Below are 26,830 nucleotides of genomic sequence, written 5' to 3' on the forward strand. Positions count from 1 at the left end.
TGAAGGATGTTGGGGAGGGGGGGATGGGGTTCCGGGTGTCCTTCTGGGCACTGGGAGGGAGTTTGGGGGTACTGGGTGTAACTGGGAGGGATTTGAGTGAGCCTGGAGGGGATGGAAGAAGATCAGGGAGGGAAAAGCAGGGGTTGGAATGAGGTTGGTTGTGCTGGAGAGAAACTGAGACGCGTCTTGGTGTGTCCTGGTGGGGCTTGGAAGTGACTGTGAGAGGGTTGGGAGTCCTGTGCTAGTGGGGGGAAACTGAGAGGGGAGTTACGGGATCCGGAGAGGAACAAGAGGGGCTTTGGTGGGAGCTGGGGAGGCTGGGAAGAGGCTGGGAGGAGATTTTAAGGGGTCCTGGGTAGGCTGGAGGAAATTGGGAGGGTACTTAGAGGGATTTGGAGTATCTGTGACAGGTTTTGGGAGGGTCCTGACCCTTGTGATCCCCCAGAGATGTTGCCAGACACCGTCCAGAGCAAGGTGCTGATGGGAATTGGGGGCTTCGAGCTGGGCTTCAATCTTCCTAGCACTGGGGCTCGGATTCTACTTGTGCAAGAGGGAGGGGTCCTAGGGAGTCGTGTGCTCCCTCCACCAGCGCGCATGTGCTCCCCCTGAGGCTCCCAGTGCGGTGACATCCCCCTTTTCTCCACCCACAGAACTCCTGACCCAGGAGTGGCGGCAGACCCTGCCCATTGCCTCGAGCCCAGCCAGGACACCCTGCTTTGTCCCCACACTGATATTGGGGGAGGGTCGTGTGTCCTCCCCAGCCCCGCTGTCACTCTGACCCCGCCTGGCTGCTCCCAGTAAAGCTTCTCAGTTAGACCCAGTCCCGTTTATTGTGGGGCGGGACTGGGAAAGGACTTGGGGCAATCCCGCGGGGGGATCGTGGCTGGGGGGGAGGGTGGGGTCCAGGTGGGGAACACTGGGTGCTGCGGGTCTGCCCGGCAAGCGGTGAGTCATCACAGCTGCCCTCTCTGATTGGCTGAATCTTCTCCATCGCATTCTCTGATTGGCTGAGGAGAGGCCCGGGAGTGAGAGAAGGAACAGGAGAGATCCCGCCCCGAGCACCGGCACGGGAACAACAGAGCCAGCCTGGGCACAGCGAGGGAATTTATTATAACCAAATCACAGAGGGACAAGGAGAAGGGAGAGAAATCTCTCCAACCAATTCCCCCCACGCAACGGGGATAACCAGGATCACGGATCACCAGGGCTCTGCCCAATGGGGGTCACTGGGGATCATCCAACACCGATCCTCCCATGGGGGATGGAGCTGGAGCAGAGCACGAAGCTCTTCCCACACTCGGGGCACTCACAGGGCTTCCCTTAGTGGAGACTCCGTTGGTGCTGAGTCAAGTGAGAGCTCCTGGAGAAGCTCTTCCCACACTCAGGACACTCGTAGGGCCTCTCTCCAGTGTGGATGCGCCGGTGCCTGATGAGGTTGTCGTTGCGGTTGAATCTCTTCCGGCAGTCGGGGCAGCGGAAGGGCCTCTCCTCTGTGTGAATCCGCTCATGTAGGAGGAGATTGGAGCTGGTCTGAAACCTCTTCCCACACTTGGGACATTCGTAGGGCCTCTCCCCTGTGTGGATGCGCTGGTGTTTTCTCAGGTCAGAGCTCCATGCGAAGCTCTTCCCACATTCCAAGCAGGTGTAGGGCCGTTCCCCTGTGTGGATCACCTGGTGCCGGATCAGGCTGGAGCTGTTGCTGAAGCCCTTCCCACATTCCCCACACTCGTAGGGCTTTTCCCCAGTGTGGATCCTCTGGTGTAGGATCAGTTTGGACCTGTAGCTAAAACCCTTCCCACATTCCAAGCACTTGTGGGGCTTCTCCCCTCCATGAGGCTTCTCCACCAGCTCTGAGCTCTGCCTGGATCTCCGGCCGCCTTCCCGGCTCAGGGAGGGTCTTTCCTCCTCACAGCTCCCTGGGCTGGGTTTGCAGCCCCTCCTCGCAAGACATCTCCGGGGCTTTTCTGCCTCCTCCATCCCTGCACACCTGGGGAATGAAAATTCCTGGTTTAGGGGGAAATAAGAAGAAGACAACTCCCTAAACTGGGTGTTCCTCCTTGCCCAAGTCCATCTCTGGAAGTCATTGAGCATCTTGTGTCTCTAATAACCTCCCAAACAACAAGATTCCCAACCAAAATCCCCCAAACTTTAAGACAGGGATCAAAAACAACCCCAAATATCAAGCTTCAGCCATAATCCCCTACAAAATTATGCTGGTTTGAAAGCAAAACCAGTGAAAGATTCCAAGTCAGAAATAGAATTTCATAAGAAAAATATAAGAGAAAAAAAATCCATGCAATAGTACAAAAGAAAACACCTGACAGAATCAGAATACAACCTGACACTCCACTAGTTAGGGTGGTGGTAGCAGTCCCGATGAAGTGGTTTTGTTGTAGTAGTGATGCTGTAGAAAGGTCTGGTAGCTCTTGTCCTCTGGAAACCAGTGGGTGAGGGCTGCCTTGGTGTTCCAAATCTCAGATTTTATCTAGGTAGGAAAGGCTTGGCTCCTCCCCCTGGCTGGAGCATCTCCCAATGGGATGATGGAATTTTATCAGTCATGCAGTGGCACTCAATGGCCCATTAACAGAAGATATCTTCCTGGAGGAAGGATGGGTTGTGGAAAAGATAAAGAACACTGCCCCACCTGGTTTTAACAGATGGCCCATTAGCAGAGGATATCTCCCACAGAGATAAGGATCACTGCTCCACCTGGTTTTTTCCACCACTCTTTGTTCTTTTGTTTCTTCCTGGGACCTCTGACTGGTTACTTCATGTTTGCTGCTGATTTCTTCTTCCTTTTGAAGATGAAAATGGTAAAAGTGTCTTTGACCTGCCTTGCTGGATATTGTGAAGAGGAACAGTCATCTACTGCAAGTGGAAGTGTCACAGGTGGAGCAGAGTTCTGTGAGTGCTGTATCAAACCAGACCTCGTCAGACCTGCCAGAACAACTGGTCCATGCTGCCCTTCACTGCTCTGCCTGTTCCCCACTGTTTCATGCCAGAGTAATTTAACTGCTGTTAATTGGGTGTGTGTTTCACTCGAGCCAGTCCAGCAGAACCAGCAGAAAGCAGCCCCAGAATGAATGGGGCTCTGCAGAGGAGCCCCAGACTATTCATCAGCCTGCCCGCAGAACTGGCTCCAACTCTGAACCCTTGTGACCACACTCTGAAGAAGAAGACACACTTCTGATATTTCTGAGCCACTTATGACTGTGGCACTGCACGTGCTTGTGCAGGTAAGAATCCCAAAGTTCTTTCTTACTTCAGGAAAAATCCTGCAGCAGTGCATACCCAGCATCTGCTGTCAGCACATCCTGGCTGCACGTGCAGGAGAAGCAGCAGCAGCATTGTACACGTGGGTTTGTTAAGCTGAACTCCCCTACACTTTGAACAGTGCTCATCACAAACATATTTAATGGCACACCGATGCCATACATTTCTCCTAAAAGCCTCCCTTGTAACTAAACTTTGCTAGAAAGTTAACGCCGAGAATGAACGATCAACTTCGGTCTCAGTACGGAGGTGGAGGGGTTCTAAACACTGACTTTCCGAGAGCAGCATCTCTCCTGAAGCGCTCGGGGCCACCCGAGCCGCCGCCGGGAGCGCGGTGCAGAAGCCGGCCCGGACTCAGCCGCAGCGCCGGGCACCGCGCATCGCTGCTCTGCAGGGCGGCCCGCACGTCCTCCAGCAGCTGCCGCAGGCTGCCCTTCTCCTGCTGCAGCTCGGCCATGCGCTCCTCGGCCCGCTCCAGCGCCACCATCTCCTCGCAGCGCTCTCGGGAGCAGGGCCCCGGCGGCCGCCGCTCGGGCTCGGCGGGGGCTGCGCGGGCGGATGTGGCTCTCGATGTGCTCGCCCTCCCGGCCCAGCGGCAGCCGCGGCCCCGCGCGGGTGCTGAAGCGGCCGCAGAGCCGCGCGTGGAGCTGGCGGAAGGTGACCTCGGCCCAGAGCCCGTCCCACAGCCCCGCGCACTCCTCGGGCTCCGCCGCCTCCTCCGGCCCCAGCGCCCGGCACAGCGTGCGGGACTCCTCGCCGGGGATGCGGCCCGGCCCGGCGCAGTCCCGCTGCTGGAAGATCTCCTGCAGGGACTGCTCCGGGCCTCTGGCCAGCACGACCATCTCGTTCTCCACGCCGCGCTCCAGCCCGTAGCGGTGGGCGAGGGCGCTGAGCAGCCACTGCGTGCGCCGGGCCGGCCGCCCGGAGGGGTCCCAGCCCTCAGGCGGCTCCATCGCGCCCGCCCGGCCCGCGGCGCTGCCCGAGCATCCTGAGCGCCGTCCGCCCGAGCGCTCGGCCCCGGCCCCGGCACGGAGCGCCCGGCTCGCCCCGCACGGAGCCGCGTCCGCCTTTGTCCGGCAGGAGCAGGGACTCGGGCAAAGCGGGCAGGTGCCGCCCTGCTCCCTTTGTCTGACAAGCCCGAGCCCCAAGTGTGGTTCTCATTTCTTAGCTAATTTCTCCCTGGTTTCTCTCTAACACAAGCAAGACAATTGCATTGCCCAATTCAGTTTGACAAGTAAGGCTTGTGAACGTGTGAGTGCTTCCACTAAATTAAAAACTCAATGTGCTTGAATGCTGACCTTCTGTTCGCTCAGACTTCCTCACCTCTGTAGATGAGGTGACTTCCTGGTGTTGGTGTGTGGATGTTAAGAGGTCTGTGTTAGAGATGAGTAAGTGTTCAACTCGTTCAAACGAGCTGCCCAAAGCAGTGATTTTGGTCTCTCTTTGCCTGGGGAGCAGGACGGGCGTTGTTGAACGCAGGCAGCAGCACGAGCAGGGCTCCTCCAGCAGCAGGGACACGCCAGGAGCCAGAGGGGACCGTGGCACCAGAGGGGACCGTGGCACCAGCCGTGTCCGAGGCCTGAACAGTCTGCCAAAGTCAGGTGGTGCTGACAGGCTGCGTTAACAGCCCAGGCAAGGCGTGGTGAGGAGCCAGGGCTGGGGACCACCCAAGGAGTCCTGTCAAGAGCAAATCGTTCTAATATTCTCTCAAGGATAAAAAAGGAGCAAACCAGTCCAGCAGATATGTGAGGAAAACGAATTCAAGTTCGTTTAAAACGCTGCTTAATACAGGGTTGGGTTTCTTTTGGGTGAACTGATGCTAATAAATATTTGCTCCCATATGATGGGGTTTCTCTGCAAATAGGCCTTGATGGGAAATTTCTGACCACCTTTAGTTTTGCTCTTTCTTCGGTTGAGCACCTGAGTAGCTTTGTTGAGGAATGGAGAATTGTTTGTAGCTCATTATTTTCTCAGGAGGAGCCTTAATTTCAGCACAGGAGGAAGGAAAAGAAAAGGTTTGAAAGCCTTCCCGTGCTGAAGTGACACACTTTGAGAGGAGTCTGTGAGGAGAAGTCCCCTCAGGCACATCCAGGGCTGTTTGCCTCCTCTGCAGGCTCAGTATTCTGGGAGTTCCACAAGCCTCAGCTGCCACTGTATTTTCCCCTGAATATTTCTTGTCGTGCAGTACACAGGGAGAATGTTTTGTGCTAGATTCTCCTCTGGGCTGAGAGGAATGTTGAATTTGTCTTTAAAAATGAGCTCTGGATCTGCCTGTAGATAAGGTTAAGCACTGAGATATAAAAGAAACAATGGGATGGATTCCACTGATTGATGAATGGAAAGAGATGTTTGCCTTTCCAAACAAACTGTAAGGCTGCTGATAAATGAAATTGGATATCGAAAGATGAAAGAAGCAACGGGGGGGAAAACTATGAATTCTATAAAAATTGAAAATGAAAAGGGTAGGTTGTACATTAGAGGGGAATTTCATCTATCAGGCATTCCGGGAAGTCTGTGCCTCTCAAGTACCTCAGCCAATGGGGAAAGAGAGAGGGAAATGCGGCCGGGAAAATAGGATAAAAAGGAGGCTGCGTCCTCCAAAAATTTGAGAGATCCCAGGGGAATGTCCCATGGCCTCTCCCTTTATTCGAATAAAGCAAAAAGTGTTCGTCTGTCTCCTTTTTGGACATAAACCTCTGGTGTTTGTGGATTAATTTTCCTGACAATTTTGGGGGCTCGTCCGGGATCTTTCCACCGTCCGGGGCAGCGAGTGGAGGTGAAGGTGCCTCACCCAGTTTGGGTGATCAGCTCCCCTCGGTGCCGGCCGGTACCGGGCGATCCATTGGTTCCCGAGACTGTCCAGGAGACAGACGAGTGGCGGACCAGGGGGGTCCGTGAAGAGTCCGCAGGGAAGGACCACTGAAAATCTCACCGGTGAGTAAAATGGGATCTTCGGGGAGCAACCGTGGGAGGGCACCCATGGAGGGTAGCACAGGTAAAACGGGGCACCCAGAGAGGGTTGGAAAGGTGAAGCCGCGAAGGGGCCCCGGCAAATGGGATGACGATCCCATAATACCCCCGGAGAGTCCCTTGGGGTGAATGCTGAGGTCTTGGGACAGATTGTATATTCACCCAGAAGTAACTATGAAAATGATGGTAAAATATTGTTATTTTGTGTGGCCAGAGTATAAGCTGGCAAGGGGACTTATATGGCTACTTATGGAACAGATAAAATTCATTTGTGTCGAATTTTGTGGAGGTATTTAGAGGAGAATTGGAAAGGATGGATTGAAAGTGAATGTGGATTAATATGGGTCAGACAAGAAACAAGAGAAATTTATGTGTTAAGAAAAAAGAGGAGGAAGAGGAAAGTGGTGAGGATTGGGATGTTTTTCAGCACCTTCCCCCGTCTTGTCCTCCAGTGTTGCCAGCTGACCCAGAGCCAGCTGCAGGTCGTCTGTATCGTCAACTTCCAGAGCAAAGGGATGAGGAAAATGTTATTCCTACAGCCCCACCTGAGAAGGATGATGGTGTAGGGGGATGGGAGCAGCATGTTGTCTCACCCCCCAGAACTAGGAGAGGAACTCAGTTTAGGGCATCAGAAGCCCCCCAAGAGACAGGGGTGCACCAGATGCCACTCTGTCAAGTTCCTTTGGGGGGTCAAGGGGGAGGATTTGGGTTTGTAATTGTACCACTTACTACCCAGGATATAAGAGGGTTGCAAAAAGAATTACCCCCATATTTGGATGATCCCATAGGGGTGGGGGAAAAGATAGAGAAATATTTGGGAAATGCGGATTATACATGGAAGGATTGGGATTTTCTTTTGGGAATTTTGTTTGGGTCATCAGAGAAACAAATGATTTTGCAGAAAGCTCGGCAGCTGTGGGAGGATGAACACCCACAAGCAGCAGGGGGGGCTGGACCCAATGCACCTACGGTGGGTGATGCCATCCCCCAGGCAGACCCCCAGTGGGACCCAAATAACCAGGCCAGTCTGGCTCACCGTGATTGCCGTGCTTATTTGATCAGGGCAATCAAGTCAGTGGCTCCCAGAACTAACAACATAGCTAAGGCTCTGTCGTTAGAACAGGAGAAACAGGAAAGCCCTCATTGGTTGGAGAGGATTAGGGATGCCTTGAGGAAGCACAGGGGGATGGATCCTGAAGGGCCAGCCTTCAACACATTGCTTAAGGTGCAATTTATTACTAAGGCCTGGCCTGATATAAGGAAAGGAGTACAGAAAGATGAAAAGTGGCAAAATAAGCCTCTAGAGGAATTGGTTAGAAAAACACAGCAGATATATGTAAGAAGGGATGAGGAAAAGGCAAAAGCTAAAGCAAGGATGATGGCAGAGTTTTTGCACCCCGGAGGAATAAACCGCAGGGTCCAAGGGGTCCCCAGGGACAGAGGGGACGGGGTCGGCCACAAGGAAGGGGCAGAGGGATTCCCTCCTCGGCAGGGGACAGCCGACCCAAACAGCGGCTGGGGAAGAACCAGTGTGCTGTCTGCAGGGCAGAAGGGCATTGGAAAAACGAGTGTCCGCAGAAACAACTGGACCCTGAGGAGGAGGAAGTCCAGAGGATAATGGAAATGGATTGTTAGGGGTGTCAGGGGCTCCTATTATACCAAGGACCCACCACTCAGGAGCCCTTGATAACTTTTAAGGTGGGTCCGGATCGAGAGGAGGTGTGTTTTTTGGTAGACACGGGGGCCTCTCGGTCCATCTTAAATTTTATACCTAAGGGGGGGAAATTGTCAAAAAGATCCTTGGTTATTCAAGGAGTAAGCGGGAAGGATGAGCGAGTGCATTTTATTCAACCGCTGTTAATAGATGTGGGGGACAGATTTCAAGTGCATGAATTCTTGTTTGTTCCTAATTGTGATTGTAATTTACTGGGAAGAGATTTGATGGCTAAAATGGGAATGCAAATTAGCATTGTAAGAAGTGACACAGAGTCCGAAACTGTGATATCTTTGTGTAAAATGTCTGAGAAGGCTTATGCTGAAATAAATCCGGAAGTATGGGCAGCTCCAGGGAAATATGGGAAACTGGACATAGAGCCTCTCCAAATTACTTTGAAGCAACCAGGACAAGTGGTGTCTAAAAAGCAATGCCCTGTTTCAAGGGAGGGAAAGAAGGGGTTACAGCCTGTTATTGAGTCCCTGCTAAAAGCAGGTCTTTTAGAGCCGTGTATGTCTCCCTATAACACTCCTATCCTGCCGGTTAAGAAACCAGATGGAACCTACAGAATGGTGCAGGATTTAAGAATAATAAATGAGATTGTCAAACCAAGGCATCCCACAGTTCCAGATCCATACACAATCCTAAGTCAAATCCCTTCTTCACATCAGTATTATTCTGTACTGGATTTGAAGGTTGCTTTCTGGAGGTGTCCAATCACAGAAGATAGTAAACAGTATTTTGCTTTTGAGTGGGAACAGGAGGAAGGAGGGAAAATGATAAAACAACAATTGCCATGGACAGTACTCCCTCAAGGATATACAGAGTCACCAGTTCTGTTTGGGCAAGCTTTGCAGAAAATATTAAGAGAGTTTACTCCACCCTTAGGAGTCAAGTTGTTGCAGTATGTGGATGATTTGCTCTTGTCAGGGGAACAGGAAAAGGTGGTTGAAGAGGCTACTGTAAAGCTGCTTAATTTTCTTGCAAATAAGGGACTTAGAGTATCCAAAAAGAAAGCACAGTTGGTAGAAAAGAAGGTGAAATATTTGGGACACATTCTGTCCGAAGGGTTACGGTGTATTGATCCAGAAAGGATACAAGGGATTTTACAGGTACCATTACCCCAGACTAAAAAGGAGTTACAGCAGTTTTTAGGGTTGGTGGGGTACTGTAGAGCATGGATCGAGGATTTTTCTGTGGTGGCCAGACCTTTATATAACTTTTTAACTCAACAAAGTCCTAATGTTGTGGTATGGACACTAGAAGGAGAGAAAAGTTTTAAGAAATTAAAAGACAAATTGGTTAAGGCCCCAGTCTTGGCTCTTCCAGACGCAGAAAAAAGAATTTCAGCTATATGTGGATGTCAAACAGTATCATGCTAAAGGAATTTTGGTGCAAGAGCATGGGGGAACACGGAGGCCTGTTGCCTGTTTTTCTAAGTTGTTAGACCCGGTGGCCAGAGGCGGCCCCATTGTCTGCAGAACTGTGCAGCCACAGCTCTGATGGTGGCTGAGGCCCGAAAGCTGACAAGGGGAGGGGATCTCATTGTTAAAGTCCCACATCAGATTAAAGCTTTGTTAACTGAGAGAGCCTCTAAGTGGATGACGAGTGCTCGATTATTACAGTATGAATCTTGTTTAATGGAACAGGAGGATTTAAAATTCAACAGTGGAGAAGATTTTAATCCAGCCTCTTATTTAAATGGCCCTGGAGAAAAGGGGGGCCAGGAAGAAATCCATGATTGTATCCAGGTTATAGACCTCCAGACACGGGCTAGGGAAGATCTACGGGATATTCCCTGGCCTGAGGGAGAGAATGTGTTCATTGATGGGTCCTCCAAGGTGGTAGAAGGGAAACGATTTACAGGATACTCTATCGTGAATGGGAAGCAATTAAAGGAAGGGGGGAGGTTACCACACACCTGGTCAGCTCAGACAGCAGAGCTGTACGCGCTTGTGAGAGCCTGTGAATTATAGCAGGACAAGACAGTAAATATCTTTACTGATTCTAAATATGCATATGGGTAATACATGCATTTGGAAAACGATGGGAAGAAAGAGGTTTATTAAGCTGCAGAGGAAAGACGTTAGCTCACGAGAACTTAATCTCTCGCCTATTGGAGGCAGTGAATTTACCAAAAAAGGTGGCAATAATCCACATTAAGGGGCATCAGGCAGGATGGTCGGAGGAGGCAATAGGAAACCGACTGGCTGATGAAGAAGCTCGCAAAGCTGCATTGTTGCCAGAAGTCTCTAAGATCCTGCCTTTGCTCCCAGTAACTGCACCGCTGCCAGAGAAACTCTCTTTTCCACCAGAGGAACTTGAAATAATTAAAAAGAGTGGGGCAGAGAAAAGAGAAAATAATTGGTTTACAAGGGATGGTAAGCAGTGGATACCAAAAGCTCGAGCCTTACAATTGTTAAAACAACTTCATGAAGGGAGTCATTGGGGCTCCCGAGGACTGGCAGAAGCCTTCCTCAAAATGAACGCTGCTGTTGGTCTCTTTAGCCTGGCAAAGCGAGCCACTGAAGGCTGTTTGACTTGTGCTAAAACCAACAACAAAGTTACAAAGAAACTGGCCAGGGGAGGGAGGCGTTGGGCAGTACGTCCCTTCCAGAGATGCCAGGTGGATTTTACTGAAATGCCTCGAGTGGCAAGATTTAAATATCTTCTGGTAATAGTATGTCAATTAACCGGGTGGCCAGAAGCATTTCCAACTGTGTCAGCAACTACAGGATCAGTTGTTAAAATATTTTTGGAACAAATAATTCCAAGATATGGGATGGTGGAAGCAATAGATTCAGATAGGGGAACTCATTTTACAGGAAAAATTCTTCAAGGAGTTATGACTGCTTTAGGGATACAGTGGAACCTCCATACCCCCTGGCACCCACAGAGTTCGGGCCAGGTTGAGAGGATGAATGGAGAAATAAAGAAACATCTCCTGAAGCTGGGGATAGAAACTAAAATGCCATGGGTTCGGCTCCCGCCCCTGGCTTTAGCAAGGATAAGAGCCAGACCCAGGGGAGATATTAAATTATCTCCCTTTGAATTGATGTTTGGAATTCCTTACCCTTGTAATTCTCAGCCTAGTGGGGGGATAGAGATAAGTGATGTGTATTTGAAACAATATGTGGCTCGGATACTGTCTCCTGTGAAATCTCTTCGACAGGAAGCTCAGCTGGCACAGACCCTGCCTTTGGACTTTGCTGTTCACAACATCCAACCGGGACACTGGGTCCTGGTTAAGGAGTGGGAAGAAGCACCACTGGTGGCCAAGTGGCGTGGACCTTTCCAGGTGTTGCTGAGCACAGACACAGCCGTCAAGACAGCTGAACACGGCTGGACCCATCACACTCGGGCCAAGGTCTCTGCAGCCCCAGAGATTTGGACATCTCAGCTGGAGGAGAAGGACGGGAAGCCGCGACTGACACTCGGCAGGAGGGGACTGGAGCAGCAGCCAGGGCGTCGACATCGGGGGAAGCCTCGTGTGCCCACCCACAGAGTGCCTGCTGAAATAGTCTGTGTGGGCATCCCTCCTCTCAGATCTCCAGGCACTGGGGGCCAACCCTTGCTGTCATTGTTTTCTTTATGTTAAGCTGTTTCTGTGCCTTCACTCGCCACAAGCGGTGTGGAAGACAACGTGAAAGTAAAAATTAAGTTAGGAAATTAGATTACACAATCAGAATGTTTCTCTTAATAATGTTCCCTTTATATTATCAGTTAGGTTGGGGCCAAGAATGGGAAAATAATTTTTGACCTTAGGAGAAGTAGCAAAAACCTTTAATCTTAGCAATTGTTGGGTCTGTGGAGGGCCAGGAGAATCTGAAAACTGGCCATGGGTGGCCAGCCCAGTTGAACCTAAATGGTGGATTAGCACCCTGAGTGAGGTCCGTAATGGAACAGGATTTTGGGATGAGGAAGGAAGTCCATGGCTGCTTCATTCTTCTGAAAGAGGCACTTACTGTCTAAATAGGACAGGAGGCATATACATGGGAAAAAGCGTTTGTGACTGGACTTTATCTTTGGGTTTAGATTGTTGGATCCCCAACTGCCTTCCTTATGATTGTTCCAGATATCAAGGCAGATGGAATCAAACACATGTTAAGCTCACAAATGGTAGCTGGGTAAAGTGCTCCTACCATAATTACCAGAAAGATTTAAAAGGCTGTAAAGCAGTGGGGAAGGATAAGTTTTTTGATCCCTTATTTTTAAGCTGCCCCCGAGATAATTCCACAAGTAGCACACATGTTATCCGTGACTACCAGTGGAAATGGCAACATCGAAATGGAACTCGAACCCTTTTTAATAGGTTCTGGTCCAAATCTAACAAAACAGATCTGGGATGTAACTGCAGGTGGAAACCTCATGTGGGAGCTTGGAAATGCAACTACTGTGATTCTTATGGTGGGGCAACCATTGTTGGGGGACCACTGGGCCCAGGGAGTAAGCTGTATTTTGACTCTCCAATTGACCATGAAAATTGGGAAGGTCCCTTTGCCAATGGGACCTGGGCTTTAAAGGGGCATTACTGGATTTGTGGCCAACATGCACATCACAGGTTACCCCCAAACTGGTCAGGAATATGTTGTGTGGGGTATATCAGACCACTGCTCTTTCTGCTACCACAGGTTCAGGGAAATCACTTAGGAATCAAGGTATATGATGATCTAATTAGAGAAAAGCAGTCAATTGATGTATCCCTGGCTGGAGGGAGCACCCAAAGATGGGGTGATGATGAATGGCCACCTGAACGAATCATACAACACTACGGACCAGCCACTTGGAATCCTAATGAATTCATATCAGGTGCCAGAGAACCCATTTATAATCTAAACCGGATAATTAGGTTACAAGCTGTCTTTGAAATAGTAAGTAACCAGACAGCTACAGCTCTTGACCTTCTTGCTGACCAGGCTACTCAGATGAGAACTGCAATATTTCAACACTGGATGGTATTAGACTATTTATTAGCAGAAGAAGGGGGAGTGTGTGGCAAATTTAATGACTCAAACTGCTGTTTGCAAATAGATGACAATGGAAAGGTGGTGAAGCAAATAGCAAAAGGAATAAGAAAATTAGCTCATGTGCCAGTCCAAACATGGAAAGGATGGGAATGGGACATGTTTTCTTGGCTACCTGGTGGACTATGGGTTAAACAACTACTTTTTTTCCTCTTATGTGCTGTAGCAACTCTAATCTTTTTACCATGCATGATCCCTTGCTTAGTACAACTTATTCAACATGTGATCAAAGGAATGCAGGTAATAGCCACGCCTACTGATCCAGAGATGGTTACAAAAGGACAGAAACTGATGTCACTCCAAATAATTACAAAACCAAAAAAGACTTAGAAACAAAAAAAAATTAAGTCAATGAGAGCTAAAGTTTGTAAAGACAATTACTAAAAAATAAAAGAGGAGGGATTGAGAGGAATGTTGAATTTGTCTTTCCAAAAGAGCTGTGGATCTGCCTGTAGATAAGGCTAGCACTGAGAGATAAAAGAAACAATGGGATGGATTCCACTGATTGATGAATGGAAAAAGATATTTGCCTTTACAAACAAACTGTAGGGCTGCTGATAAATGAAATTGGATATCGAAAGATGAAAGAAGCAACGGGGGGAAAACTATGAATTCTATAAGAATTAAAAATGAAAAGGGAGGGTTCTACATTAGAGGGGAATTTCAGGTATCAGGCGTTCCGGGAAGTCTGTGCCTCTCAAGTACCTCAGCCAATGGGGAAAGAGAGAGGGAAATGCGGCTGGGAAAACAGGATAAAAAGGAGGCTGCGTCCTCCAAAAATTTGAGAGATCCCAGGGGAATGTCCCATGGCCTCTCCCTTTATTCGAATAAAGCAAAAAGGACTCCTCTGTCTCCTTTTTGGACATAAACCTCTGGTATTTCTGGATTAATTTTCCTGACAGAAAGAACTTTGGGATTGTTACCTGCACAAGCACATGCAGTGCCTCAGTCATAAGTGCCTCAGAAATATCAGAAGTGTGTCTTCTTCAGAGTGTGGTCACAAGGGTTCAGAGTTGGAGCCAGTTCTGCGGGCAGGCTGATGAATAGTCTGGGGCTCCTCTGCAGAGCCCCATTCATTCTGGGGCTGCTTTCTGCTGGTTCTGCTGGACTGGCTCGAGTGAAACACACACCCAATTAACAGCAGTTAAATTACTCTGGCATGAAACAGTGGGGAACAGGCAGAGCAGTGAAGGGCAGCATGGACCAGTTGTTCTGGCAGGTCTGACGAGGTCTGGTTTGATACAGCACTCACAGAACTCTGCTCCACCTGTGACACTTCCACTTGCAGCAGATGACTGTTCCTCTTCACAATATCCAGCAAGGCAGGTCAAAGACACTTTTATCATTTTCATCTGCAAAAGGGAGAAGAAATCAGCAGCAAACATGAAGTAACCAGTCAGAAGTCCCAAGAAGAAACAAAAGAACAAAGAGTGGTGGAAAAAACCAGGTGGAGCAGTGATCCTTATCTCTGTGGGAGATATCCTCTGCTAATGGGCCATCTGTTAAAACCAGGGGGGGCAGTGTTCTTTATCTTTTCCACAACCCATCCTTCCTCCAGGAAGATATCTTCTGTTAATGGGCCATTGAGTGCCACTGCATGACTGATAAAATTCCATCATCCCATTGGGAGATGCTCCAGCCAGGGGGAGGAGCCAAGCCTTTCCTACCTAGATAAAATCTGAGATTTGGAACACCAAGGCAGCCCTTACCCACTGGTTTCCAGAGGACAAGAGCTACCAGACCTTTCTACAGCATCACTACTTCAACAAGACCACTTCATCTCGACTGCTACCACCACCCTAACTAGTGGGGAGTCAGGTTGTATTCTGATTCTGTCAGTTGTTTTCCTTTGTACTATTGCATGTATTTTTTTTCTCCAATCTTTTTTCCTAAAAAATTGTATTTTTGACTTGGAGTCTCTCACTAGTTTTGCTTTCAACCCAGCATAATTTTGGAGGGGAATTTGGCTGAATATTTATATTTGGGGAGTTTTTAATCCGTGTCTTAATGTTTTGAGGGTTTTGGGCAGGAATCTTGGTGTTTGGGAGGTTATTAGAGACACAAGATGCTCAATGACTTCCAGAGATGAACTTGGGCAAGGAGGAACACCCAGTTTATGGAGCTCTTTTCTTGTTATTTCCCCCTAAACCAGGAATTTTCATTGCTCAGGAATTTTCATTGCTCAATTTTCATTGTGGGGATGGAGGAGGCAGAAAAGCCCCGGAGATCTCTCACGAGGAGGGGCTGCAAACCCAGCCCAGGGAGCTGCGAGGAGGAAAGACTCTCCCTGAGCCGGGAAGGCGGCCGGAGATCCAGGCAGAGCTCAGAGCTGGTGGAGAAGCCTCCTGGAGGGGAGAAGCCCCACAAGTGCTTGGAATGTGGGAAGGGTTTCAGCTACAGGTGCAGGCTGATCGAACACCAAAGGATCGACACTGGGGAACGGCCCTACAAGTGTGGGGAATGTGGGAAGGGTTTCAGCCAGAGCTCCAAGCTGATCCAACACCAGAGGATCCACACTGGGGAGAAGCCCTACGACTGTGGGAAATGTGGGAAGGGCTTCAGTGAGATCTCTGACCTGCTCCGGCACCAGGTGGTCCACACAGGGGAACGGCCCTACTCCTGCTTGGAATGTGGGAAGAACTTTGGATGGAGCTCTGACCTGAAAAAACACCAGCGCATCCACACTGGGGAGAGGCCCTATGAGTGTCCCAAGTGTGGGAAGAGGTTTCAGACCAGCTCCAATCTCCTTCTACATGAGCGGATTCACACAGAGGAGAGGCCCTTCCGCTGCCCCGACTGCAGGAAGGGATTCAAGCAAAATGGCAACCTCATTGTCCACCGGCGCATCCACACTGGGGAGAGGCCCCACGAGTGTCCCAAGTGTGGGAAGAGCTTCTCACAGAGCTCTCACTTGACCCGACACCAACGGAGTCACCACTAAGGGAAGCCCTGTGAGTGCCCTGAGTGTGGGAAGAGCTTCGTGCTCTGCTCCAGCTCCATCCCCCATGGGAGGATTGGTGTTGGATGATCCCCCATGACCCTCGTTGGGCAGAGCCCTGGTGAGCTGGTGATCCCCATTGGGTGGGGGGAAGTGCTTGGAGAGATTTCTCTCTCTTTTCCTTCTGTTGCTATGATTTGGTTGGTATTAAATTCCCTCGCTGTGCCCAGGCTGTGTTTGGTGTGTTTGCTTGTCTTGTCTTAATCTGATCCTGGAGCTCCTGGTTCAACTTTCTCTTCCCTTGCAGCTGGAGGGGCAGGGTCAGAGTGGCTCTGGTGGGTGCCTGGCATCGGGCCAATGTCATCTTGTCTTGCTTTGAAAGACAGGTATTTTTCTAAGGAAAGGCGAGAACCCCTTTCCTGAGATGCAGAGTGCAACCCCCTCCCTTCTAATTATTTTAGTTTCAAATCAGAGCCTGTCAGGCAGAAGATATGGGGATAGAAATAACAGTTCTTTACTGAGATCTAACAAGGCAAAATAGCAGAAACAACAACAGCTATAAAAATTGACAACAGAAGAGAACAGTATAGCTCAGTTCCAGTCCCTTTGGCCAAAGCCCTCTCTCCCTGTGCTCAGTTACCGGTGCTGGGGGCAGGGCAGGTCCCGCGCAGTTGAAGAGGGGCTGGAGTGATGGCGGCAGCAGCCCAGGGGTGAGAGGGATGGGGGAGTGACTCCCCCCTCACGGTGTCGGTCGTGGTGCTCAGCAGAGTGTCCGGAGGTAGCAGGGTGAGATGGGAGAGCAGCAGAGCGATGTCCAGTGGCAGGGAGCGTGGATCTCAGCGCTGGGATGGCAGGGGAGATGCCAGATCCGAGCACAGGGCATCCTCCTCTCACTCCACGGGTGAAGTGAGAGAGAGAGAGTGCCCCCCAGATCCCTCTCCCAACTTTTCCTTCTCGGTCTCCCCCCATCTCCCCACCCCCCTGCAAGAGAAAACTGTTGCTACTAAGGTGTAGCCACAAGTACTCAGCATAACAATGGGAAAAATTCCACAGAAAGAAAAGGGAACAATTCAACCCCCAAGAGGAGGAAAGAGTGGTCTGAAGATCTTATTCTGAATTTGCTTTTCTTTCTCTTTCTTTGTGTAGTTAATAAAGTTTTTTATACCCTTTTAAGTTTTAGGCCTGACTTGCTCTTTTGCTCCTGGTTCTGTCTCACAGCAGAAAATGAGTATATTTAAATTGGCAACTCAAGACTATAACATTATTTGGTGCGTTGGCCAGAAAATTCAAAAATTCAAATTAAACCAAGACATTAGATTATCCTATCTGGATGAAGATAACCAGAACTCCAGGGAAGGAATTTATTTATTTATTTATTTTATTTATTTATAAGACAGGATGGCTACAAAAAAAGTTGATTTGCAGGTTGGGGGGGGTGATTTTGAATAATGCATGAAGGTCTGTAAATATGCACCATGTTGATGCATTTAAGGAAGTGTTTTCTGAGTGTGTGGCCTTGGCTGAATGCCCAGCACCCAGCCACATTAACCCTTTGCTTTATTGTCTTAGTCTCTTATTTGTTTTATTAAACCTTGTAAAATTTACCAGGAAAGTGAACCTCGTTTTTCACATCACTATGGGCAGGGAGCTGCTGCTCCTGAAGCTCCCCTTTCCTCGTTCCTTCCAGGAGGAAAGCTGGGTGTGGGAGCGCTGCATGCGCTCCTTCAGAGGCTGCTGAGGGCAGGGCTGGGGAAGGTGAAGAAGTGGATGAAGAACTGCGTGCAGTGTCCTGGCCCTGCTCATCCTCCCCATGAATGACGAGGCCCCCAGGGTGGGCCAGGCACTGCTGCCAAGGCTGAGCACTGACACGGAGAGGGGTGGCTGACCCCCCCTGGGGCTCCAGGCCTTGGGCAGCATTCCCCAAGCACAGCCCAGGGAAGGGTCCCTGCAGAGCCAAGTTGGCATTGCCAGCACCTGCCCTGCCCACTCCAGCAGGGCTCAGCACCAGGCCAGGACACCGAGGTGTGGACAGGTGTGTCCCCAAAGGTGTTGGAGAGCAGGGATTTGGGCCTCAATCCCTGTACCTGGGGGGCCATTCCCAGATGTTTTGGCAGCTCCCTAAAGGCAGAGTTACCCCAGGTCAACTTTCCCAGGCCCTGGAGCCATCTCCCAGTTCCTGCTGTCCCACAGGCCTCCAGGAATGCCGTCCTTGCTATCGCAGAGCTCCTCAAGTGGAAGGAGCTGAAGCACGTGGTGAAGACAGGGCAGAGCTGGAGGATGGCTGACTGCTTGGTGAGGATGTGCCCCAGGGACTGTGCTGGGCCGTGGGCTCTGCAGCTGGGCCTGGGGAAGAGACCCCACAGCCTGGAGCTGCATCCTTGTTCCTGGCTCAAGAACAGAGCCCCAGGGGCTCTCCTCCAGTCCCATCTCCCCTTCCTGCACCCAGTGGGAGGGAGGAGGGCTCTTGGTAATGGGGCTGCTGCCAGGAGGGGCTGCTCCAGCCACCTGGAAGATGTGTGACAATACCCACATCTTTCTGGTCGCTCCAGATGGAAAAGGACAGCAGCAGGGCTGAGCAGCACCTTCATCAGAGCCTGCAGTGCCTGAGGGACCCTCAGCAATGTGTGCAAGACTGGACCATCAGGTTCATGAGCCCCAGCCCGGGGTCCCTCTTTGGGCAGCCCCTGTCCCCCCCAGCCCCTGCCCAGTGCCACATCCAGGCTGCTGGTGGTCCCTGGTTGTTTGGGATCGTGCTGGGGAACAGCAGGGGCTGACAGAGCTCTGTGCCCAGGGACCATCGTGTGACATCCCCAGGACCAGAGCGAGGAGCTGCCTGCTCTGGATTTCAGTGGGGAGTGGGGAGTGAGGGCTGGGAGAGTGGGGGGTCTCTACAAACACGGGAACTCATCTCGGCTCTGTTTTGGTCACAGAACTTCAGGCCTTGCAGAAAGATGGGTGTGAACTCACGCGTTGTCTGGCAGCTCAGAGCAGCTCGATCCTGAGGAGCCGAAGGAGCAGCGGACACCGGGACAGTCCCTGCGAGCTCTGTGGTGCTGGCACTGCTGAGCTGGGGGCCTGTTGTGCCCAGAGTGGGACATTCAGGCTCGACTGATCAGGGACACCCTCCTGCTGATTCACAAGGTGCAGAAAGGACTCCTTGACTTCCCAGGGTTCTTCTCAGAGAAGGCTCTGGGTGTGGCTGGATCCAACCCCAGCCCCAGACTGGGGCAGCACTTTAAGTCTGAAGGGTCACACAGGCGTCCTTGAGCCTGGAGATCACTTTGTCCTAAGGATTATGGCTGGCAAGCCAACTATAGCTTTGTAAATAAAGTTAGTTTTTTTAAGTTTTAAGTAATTGCTTTTCAAATTTCTTTTAAGACATCCCAAAGGTACCTGCAGGCAGGTGGGCACACAGGTGTGATGGGGTGGGTGGGATCAGGCCAGGAATTAGACCCTGATTTTGTGATTTACAGCAGGACTTCTCCTCTGATCCTAATTCCCAGTGTTACGGTGCTGCCAGGGGTGCTGCTGGTGGGTCTGGGACTCTCACACTGAGATCTGATACCCCGAAACTCGGGTTTGGGTCCCTCAGATGGGGGGTTCAGGTCCTGGACTCCTAAACTGGGGTCAGGGGCCCTCAAACTGTAATCTGGGTTCTTTAAACTGGGTCTGGGAGTCTTAAACTGAGATCTGGTACCCCCAAACTGGGGTCTGCAGCCCTCCAGCGTGATCTGGGATCCTCACACTGAGGTCTCAGCTCTCCACCCTGGGACCTGGGCCTCTCAAACTGGGGTCTGGAATCCTCAAACTGGGTCTGGACCCTCCCCCCGCCTGCAGTTTGGACCCCTGAAAAAACTGGGGAGACAAGTGGGGGAGGTGAGGTAGGGGTTTATTTGGGGGTACAAAGATTAAAGGGGGATGGGGAGACCTCAGGGTGGAATTTTGGGTCTACCTTAGAGGGGGGAGGTGAGTGGGAGTAGCCCAGGATGGAGATTTGGGATCCTCAGGGTGGGCTTTGTGGGGTCTCAGGGGGGATTTGGGGGTCCCAGGGTGGGTTCTGGAGGGTCTCAGGGTGGAACTTTGGGGTCCCAGAGATGATTTAGGCAGTTCCAAGATAGATTTTGTGGGTCCCAGCGCCAGATTTCACAGACCCCTTAGTGGAAGGCCTTTGGGGTTTGAGGATTCCCAGGGTGGATTTTGGAGTTTCACAGTGAGTTTCAGCCTCCCCAGGATGGATTTGGGCATCTCAGGTTGGGTTTTGGGGTTCCAGAGTAAGTTTTTAGGGTCCTAGGATGGATTTTTGGGGCCCTAGGCTGGGTTTTCAGGGTCAGGGGGATGGATTTTAGGGTTCCAGCACCCGCAGCGCAAAGTCCAGGGCGGGGGCACTGTGGGTCAGACACCCCATGGACACCACGTCGATGTGGGGCCCCAAAAACTGGGGGAGGGTCTCCAAAACGATGCCCCCGCTGGCCTCCACCGTCACTCCGGGATGTGCAGCCTTGACCTGCGCCGCAGCCGAGTGCAGCTCCTGGGGGGACACCCTGTTAGCAGGGAGCACCCCCTCCCCAAAATTTGAGGGTACACTGGACATATGGATGTATACTGGATGCTACACAGTGCAGAATCCCCCACCAAATTGGCCCAAATCTGCCCAATGTGGGACCTCCCCCCAAGAAATCCCCAATTCAGGGATTATTCCACCCACTGAGCTCCAAAACTGGGATGTCCACCCCAACCCCTCCAAATCAAGGGTTATCCTGATTAAACCCAATAAAAACTCAATAAAAATTTTGTCTCTTGGCAAAATCCCCCTGTGGGGACAGTGTTTGGGATGGGCAACTGCTGCTCCTTAGTCCCAACACCAGTGGAGCCTCCCCAGCCCCCAGGAGTCCTGCCTGGGTGTCCCCAAGGTGTCCCCTAAGTGTTCCAGTCCAGTGACCCCCTGGTGACCCCCTCCAGCCCCACTTCATGCAGCTCCCAGAGCACAGCGAGGTCTTTGAGGCTCTGGACTGTGACATCTTTGAGACTCCAGAGCCGATGGAGCTGCCAGTGCTGGTCCCCATCGAGATGTGAAATGCCCTCAATAAGGAGCAGGGGTGGCCTTCATCATCACCATCATCTTCATCACCACAACCACCCACATCATCAGCCTTATCATCTGCAACATCATCATCTTCATCACCCACACCGCCATCATCATCTCCCAATACCATCAACCTCCATCATCATCACCACAACACCAACAGCACCATCTTCATCATCACCTTCATCTTCATCACCCACACCCTTGACACCATCACCCTGACACTGCTCACACCATGTCCCCACAGCCCCCTGTCCCAGCATTCCCAATCCCCCTATTCCCATGGGCCCATGTCCCACCTGAACCCTGCCCTCTGCTCATGGGTCACCTCCATGGTCACCTTCACGGTCCATGGTCACCTCCAGCTCTTCCCTGTCCCCACTCTCCCACTTCCTGTGTACCTTCGACCATCTCCAGGTGCTCTTGACCATCTCCATGCCCCCACTACCATCTCCCTGTCCCCTCCTCATGTCCCACCACCACATCCCGTTCACCTTGAACATCTCCATATCCCCCCTCATGTCCTCTTCATGTCCCCACCACCTCTCCACATTTCACTGCTCATCTCTGTCCCCAGTTCCATCTTCCTGTCTCTTCCACCTCCTCCCCGTCTCCTCCACATGTGCCACCACCACGTCCAGGTCACCTCCACGATCTCCAGGTCTCCTTGACCATCTCCTCCTGGCTACCATACCCCTCCCCATGACCCCACCACCATGTCCATGTCCTCTCATGTCCATGTCCTCTCCAGGTCCCCAACTCCATGTCTGGGTCCTCTCTTGTCCCTGCCCCCACTGTCATCTCCATGTCCCCTCTGCTGTCTCCTCCACCATGGCTCGCCCACCTCGATCTCTTCCCTGTCTCCCCCTCGCAATGTCCCTCTGTTCCCCTCTTCGCCCATCTCCATCTTCTGCCCTCAGCCCAACCTTGTCCAACCCCTCAGCCCCAGCCCCGCCCAGAGGAACACCCCTGGTACTGTCACCACACCCCTGGCACTGTCACCACACCCCTGGCACTGTCACCACACCCCTGGTACTGTCACCACCACATCCCTGGTAGTGCCACCACACCCTTGGCACTGTCACAACCACACCAGCTGGCACTGTCACCGCACCCTTGGCACTCTCAACACCACACCCCTGGCACTGCCACCACCCCGTCTCCCCCTCCCATGCCTTGTTTTCCCTTTCATATCCCAGTGTTCCTATCACAGCTACTGCGGGAACACCCCTGTCACTGTCACCTCCTGTCACCCCCATGTGTCCGTCACCCTCGATGCCTCTGTAACCCCCCCACGTGACACTGATGGGATTTGGCAGGGTCTGAATTAGGGGGGGCAGGTTGGAGGAATCACCTGATGTCATCTGGTGTCACCCCAAGTGCCCCCCCCGTCCGTGGGGCGCCACCCAAGTGTCCCCAATGCCCTCGCCACGCTCATTTACTGTCAATAAAGGGAATTTCCCCTCCCCCATCCCAAACCGCCTGCGGGTTTTTTGGGGGGTGGGGACCCCCAGGGCAGCCAATCACAGCCCAGGGTGGGGCATTGGGGCGAGGCGGGCCACGCCCCCCCAGGTAAGAACCCCCGAGCCCCAATTCGGGCTTCAGTCGCCTCCAACCCTGGACAGGTCAGTGGGGCGCCCCTCCCCCACCTGGGAGTCTCGGGAAGGGGAGGGGGGAGGGGTGGGTGATGTGGCCACTCCGGACCGGACTTTGGACCCCCCTGAGCTGGGGGGAAGGGGCAGGAGCGGGGAGAGGGACCCACATTTTGGGTGCCTATGGAGGGGCGGGACCCACATTTGATCTCCTTCCTGGACTCCCAGATCCATCCCAGGACCCCAATAACTCCCAACATTCCCCCTGCACCCAAAACTCTTCTCCAAAATCCCCTTAGGACCCCAATATCCCCTCCAAGACTCTCCTAGGACCCTCAACCTCCCCCCAGGAGCCGCCCAAAATCCCCTTCCCAGGACGCAATAACCTCCCGACAAGCCCTTCCCAGACCCCAACACCTCTTCAAGGACCCTCCTGGGACCCTCAACCCCTGCAGCAACCCCTCAAAATTCCCCAAATCCTGCAAAGACCAACCCAAATTTCCCCCTCAACGCCTCAAAACCCCTCCAAACCCCCTCAACGCCCAAATATCTCCCTGTAAATCCTTCCTGGATCCCAAGACCCTCTCACGGACCTTCCTAGGACGCCAACAACCCATCCCCAAGACCCCAAATCCTTCCCCACGACCCCAAATCCCTCTCCATGACCCCAAATCCCTCCCCAAGATCCCAAATCCCTCCCCACGACCCCAAATCCCACTCCCGCAGCCCCCAAGCAGCGCCTCTGTCTCTCTGCCCAGGCTCCCCCGGACCATGTCCCGCTCGCCCCCGGCCCGCTCGCCGCCCCCCGCCCGGGGCTGGGCCCCCCCGCCCCCCCCGCACCGCCTGCGCTCCCTGGCGCGCTCCCGGCTGGACGAGGACGCGCCCTGGCCGGACGCGGCGGTGGCGACCGTGGGGGACAGCGCGACCCGAGCGCAGCTGCTCAGCAAGGCCGGGGGGCACTCGGGGGGTGTCCTGGCCGGGGCCCCCTTGGCCGAGGCCGTTTTCGGGGTGTCGGGGTGCCGGGTCACCTGGAGGGTGCCCGAGGGGGCGGCGCTGCCCCCCGGGCGGGTGTTGGTGGCCGAGGTGGAGGGTCCGGCCGCGGGGGTGCTGGCAGCGGAGAGGGTCGCCCTCAATATTTTGGGGCGCTGCAGCGGAGTAGCCTCGATGGCCGCGAGGGCTGTGGGGGTGGCCCGGGCCCAGGGCTGGGCGGGGGTCGTGGGGGGCACCCGAAAAACCACGCCCGGGTTCCGCTTGGCGGAGAAATACGCGCTGGGGGTGGGGGGCGCTGACCCCCACCGGGCAGGTTTGGGGGGACTCCTCCTCCTCAAGGACAATCACCGAGCGCTGGCGGCGGCAGCGGGGGGGCTCGAGCAGGTGGGGACGCCGAACTTGGGGGGACAATTGGGAGGGGGCTTGAATTGGGGGGTTCTGGGTGTGGGGGGACTCCAGAATTTGGGCGGTAATGGCGGAAGGATCCCTGGATTTTGGGGAAAGCCGGAGACTGGAGGAGCAGTATCCCAGTTTGGGGGGGAGATTGGAGGGGGACCCTTGAATTGGTGGGTTCTGGGTGGTCGGTGTGACAACCCCAATTTTGGGGGTGTGGGGAATGTGAGATTTGGAGGTAATGGGGGGTTTTGGTGGAGGGGGCTCGACTTTGGGGGAGTGATGGCTTGGGGTACCCCGAATTTCGAGGGTGGTGGGGAAGCACCAATATTTAAAGGGGGTACCAATTTTGGGACTGACTCTTGGACTGGGGTATTCTGGGCGTGGACTGATGTGGGAGGACCCCTGAACTGGGGGGGATGGGTGAGGGGGGGGTCCCAATTTGGGAGGGAAATTGGGGGGTCACCCCTGAACTGGGGGAAGATCATGTGTTGAGTAACTCTAAATTTTGGTGTTTGTAGTTGGGAGTATCCCAACTCTGGTGGCAGCAGACAACCTTGAATTGGGGGACTCTGGGGGAGAGGACCCCAAATTTGGGGATCAATGTGGGGGGGAGGGCAGTGGGGGGGCCCAATTTTAAGTGAATGACTGTGGGGGAGCCCCCATTTTACCCTGCCCCACACTGGGGCGTCCCTCTGGGGTTCTCCCTGACCCCCCCTCTTCCCCAGATGATTTTGGGGGTGCGCCGGGCCGGGGGCTTCACCCGCCGGTTGGGGGTCGAGTGCTCGAGTGCGGACGAGGCGCTGGCGGCTGCTGGGGCTGGGGCTGACATCGTCCTGCTGGACAACCTGAGCCCCCAGGTGAGCCCCAAAATCGGAGGGGGCCAATAGTGGTGGTACCCCAAGTGTGGGCTGGACCCCAAAAATGGGAGTTTGGATTCTAAAAATGGGGATAAATGCGAAAAATGGGGCACAGATCTCAGAAAAAGGTGGGTAATGCCATAGGTTTGACTTCTGCCCCCACCAGGTGAGCTTCGAAAATCTGGAAAGAGCCCCCAAGAATGGGAGGACCCTCCAGATGTGAAGCTGGACCCCAAAAATGGGGGCCGAGACCCTTTAAAAAGAGAGGCAGACCAGTGAAATGGGTTGAACCCAAAAAAGTGGGGATTAACCACATAGATCCTGACTCTGTTATCCCCAGCTGAGCCCCCAAAATCGAGGGGAGTGGCTAAAAAGGGGGACATCCCAGGGTGAGGCTACACCAGTAAAATGGGAATCTGCTGTAAAAGTGGGGCAGCCCCAAAGATACCAGGGGGAATCCCAGTTTCGGGGGAGCCAGAGGGTTGGATAATCCAAATTTGGGGGGTTTTGGGTGAAGGGACCCTTGATTTGGGGATTTTAGGTGTGGGGACTGTAATTTGGGGGTCAGTGGGTGGGCAAATGCCTGGATTGGAGACTGAATAGGAGGCCACAATTCTGGGGGGTTCTGGGTGGGGGGACAGGCATTTGGATTGGAGAGCCCAAATTTGGGGTTGTCCTGGAGGTCAGTGGTGGGTGGTGCCCCCAGTTGGGCAGATGTTGGGTGGGAATCTATTTATATTGAGTTTTTATTGGGTTTAATCAGGATAACCCTTGATTTGGAGGGGTTGGGGGTGGACACCCCAATTTTGGAGCTCAGTGTGTGGAATAATCCCTGAATTGGGGATTTCTTGGGGGGAGGCCCACATTGGGCAGATTTGGGCCAATTTGGGGGGGGATTCTGCACTATGTAGCATCCAGTATACATCCCTATGTCCAGTGTACCCCCAAATTTTGGGGAGGGGGTGCTCCCTGCTAACAGGGTGTCCCCCCAGGAGCTGCACTCGGCTGCGGCGCAGGTCAAGGCTGCACATCCCGGAGTGACGGTGGAGGCCAGCGGGGGCATCGTTTTGGAGACCCTCCCCCAGTTTTTGGGGCCCCACATCGACGTGGTGTCCATGGGGTGTCTGACCCACAGTGCCCCCGCCCTGGACTTTGCACTGCGGGTGCTGGAACCCTAAAATCCATCCCCCTGACCCTGAAAACCCGGCCTAGGACCCCCAAAATCCATCCTACGACCCTAAAAACCTACTCTGGAACCCCAAAACCCAACCTGAGATGCCCAAATCCATCCTGGGGAGGGTGAAACTCACTGTGAAACTCCAAAATCCACCCTGGGAATCCTCAAACCCCAAAGGCCTTCCACTAAGGGGTCTGTGAAATCTGGCGCTGGGACCCACAAAATCCATCTTGCACCCCAAAATCTATCTTGGAACTGCCTAAATCAACCCTGGGACACCCAAAATTCCACCCTGAGGCCCTCCAGAACCCACCCTGGGACCCCAAATCCCCCCTGAGACCCCACGAAGCCCACCCTGAGGATCCCAAATCTCCATCCTGGGCTACTCCCACTCACCTCCCCCCTCTAAGGTGGACCCAAAATTCCACCTTGAGGTCTCCCCATCCCCCTTTAATCTTTGTACCTCCAAATAAACCCCTACCTCACCTCCCCCACTTGTCCCCTCAGTTTTTTCAGGGGTCCAAAATCCAGGCGGTGCGAGGGTCCAGACCCACTTTGAGGATTCCAGACCCCAGTTTGAGAGGCCCAGGTCCCAGGGTGGAGAGCTGAGACCTCAGGGTGAGGATCCCAGATCACGCTGGAGGGCTGCAGATCCCAGTTTGGGGGTACCAGATCTCAGTTTAAGAATTCCAGACCCAGTTTAAAGAACCCAGATTACAATTTGAGGGTCCCTGACCCCAGTTTAGGAGTCCAGGTGTCGCTGTTGCCGTGTCACTTTACCCAGTCAGCTCCCTGATCATGTGGTGTCCACGCATC

General features: G+C 52.9%; 1 protein-coding gene across 1 annotated transcript in view; it reads left to right on the forward strand.

The window, feature by feature from the left end:
* Window positions 1-26,830, forward strand: part of LOC148217871 (uncharacterized) — a 218,515-nt gene that overhangs the window by 136,099 nt on the left and 55,586 nt on the right. Inside the window, 1 exon segment of the mRNA XM_088158321.1 lies at window positions 15,333-15,911. Coding sequence (XP_088014447.1) covers window positions 15,333-15,911 — 579 coding nt within the window.

The sequence above is a fragment of the Sturnus vulgaris genome, unplaced genomic scaffold (assembly GCF_052056855.1).
Source record: "Sturnus vulgaris isolate bStuVul1 unplaced genomic scaffold, bStuVul1.hap1 Scaffold_198, whole genome shotgun sequence".
Lineage (NCBI taxonomy): Eukaryota > Metazoa > Chordata > Aves > Passeriformes > Sturnidae > Sturnus > Sturnus vulgaris.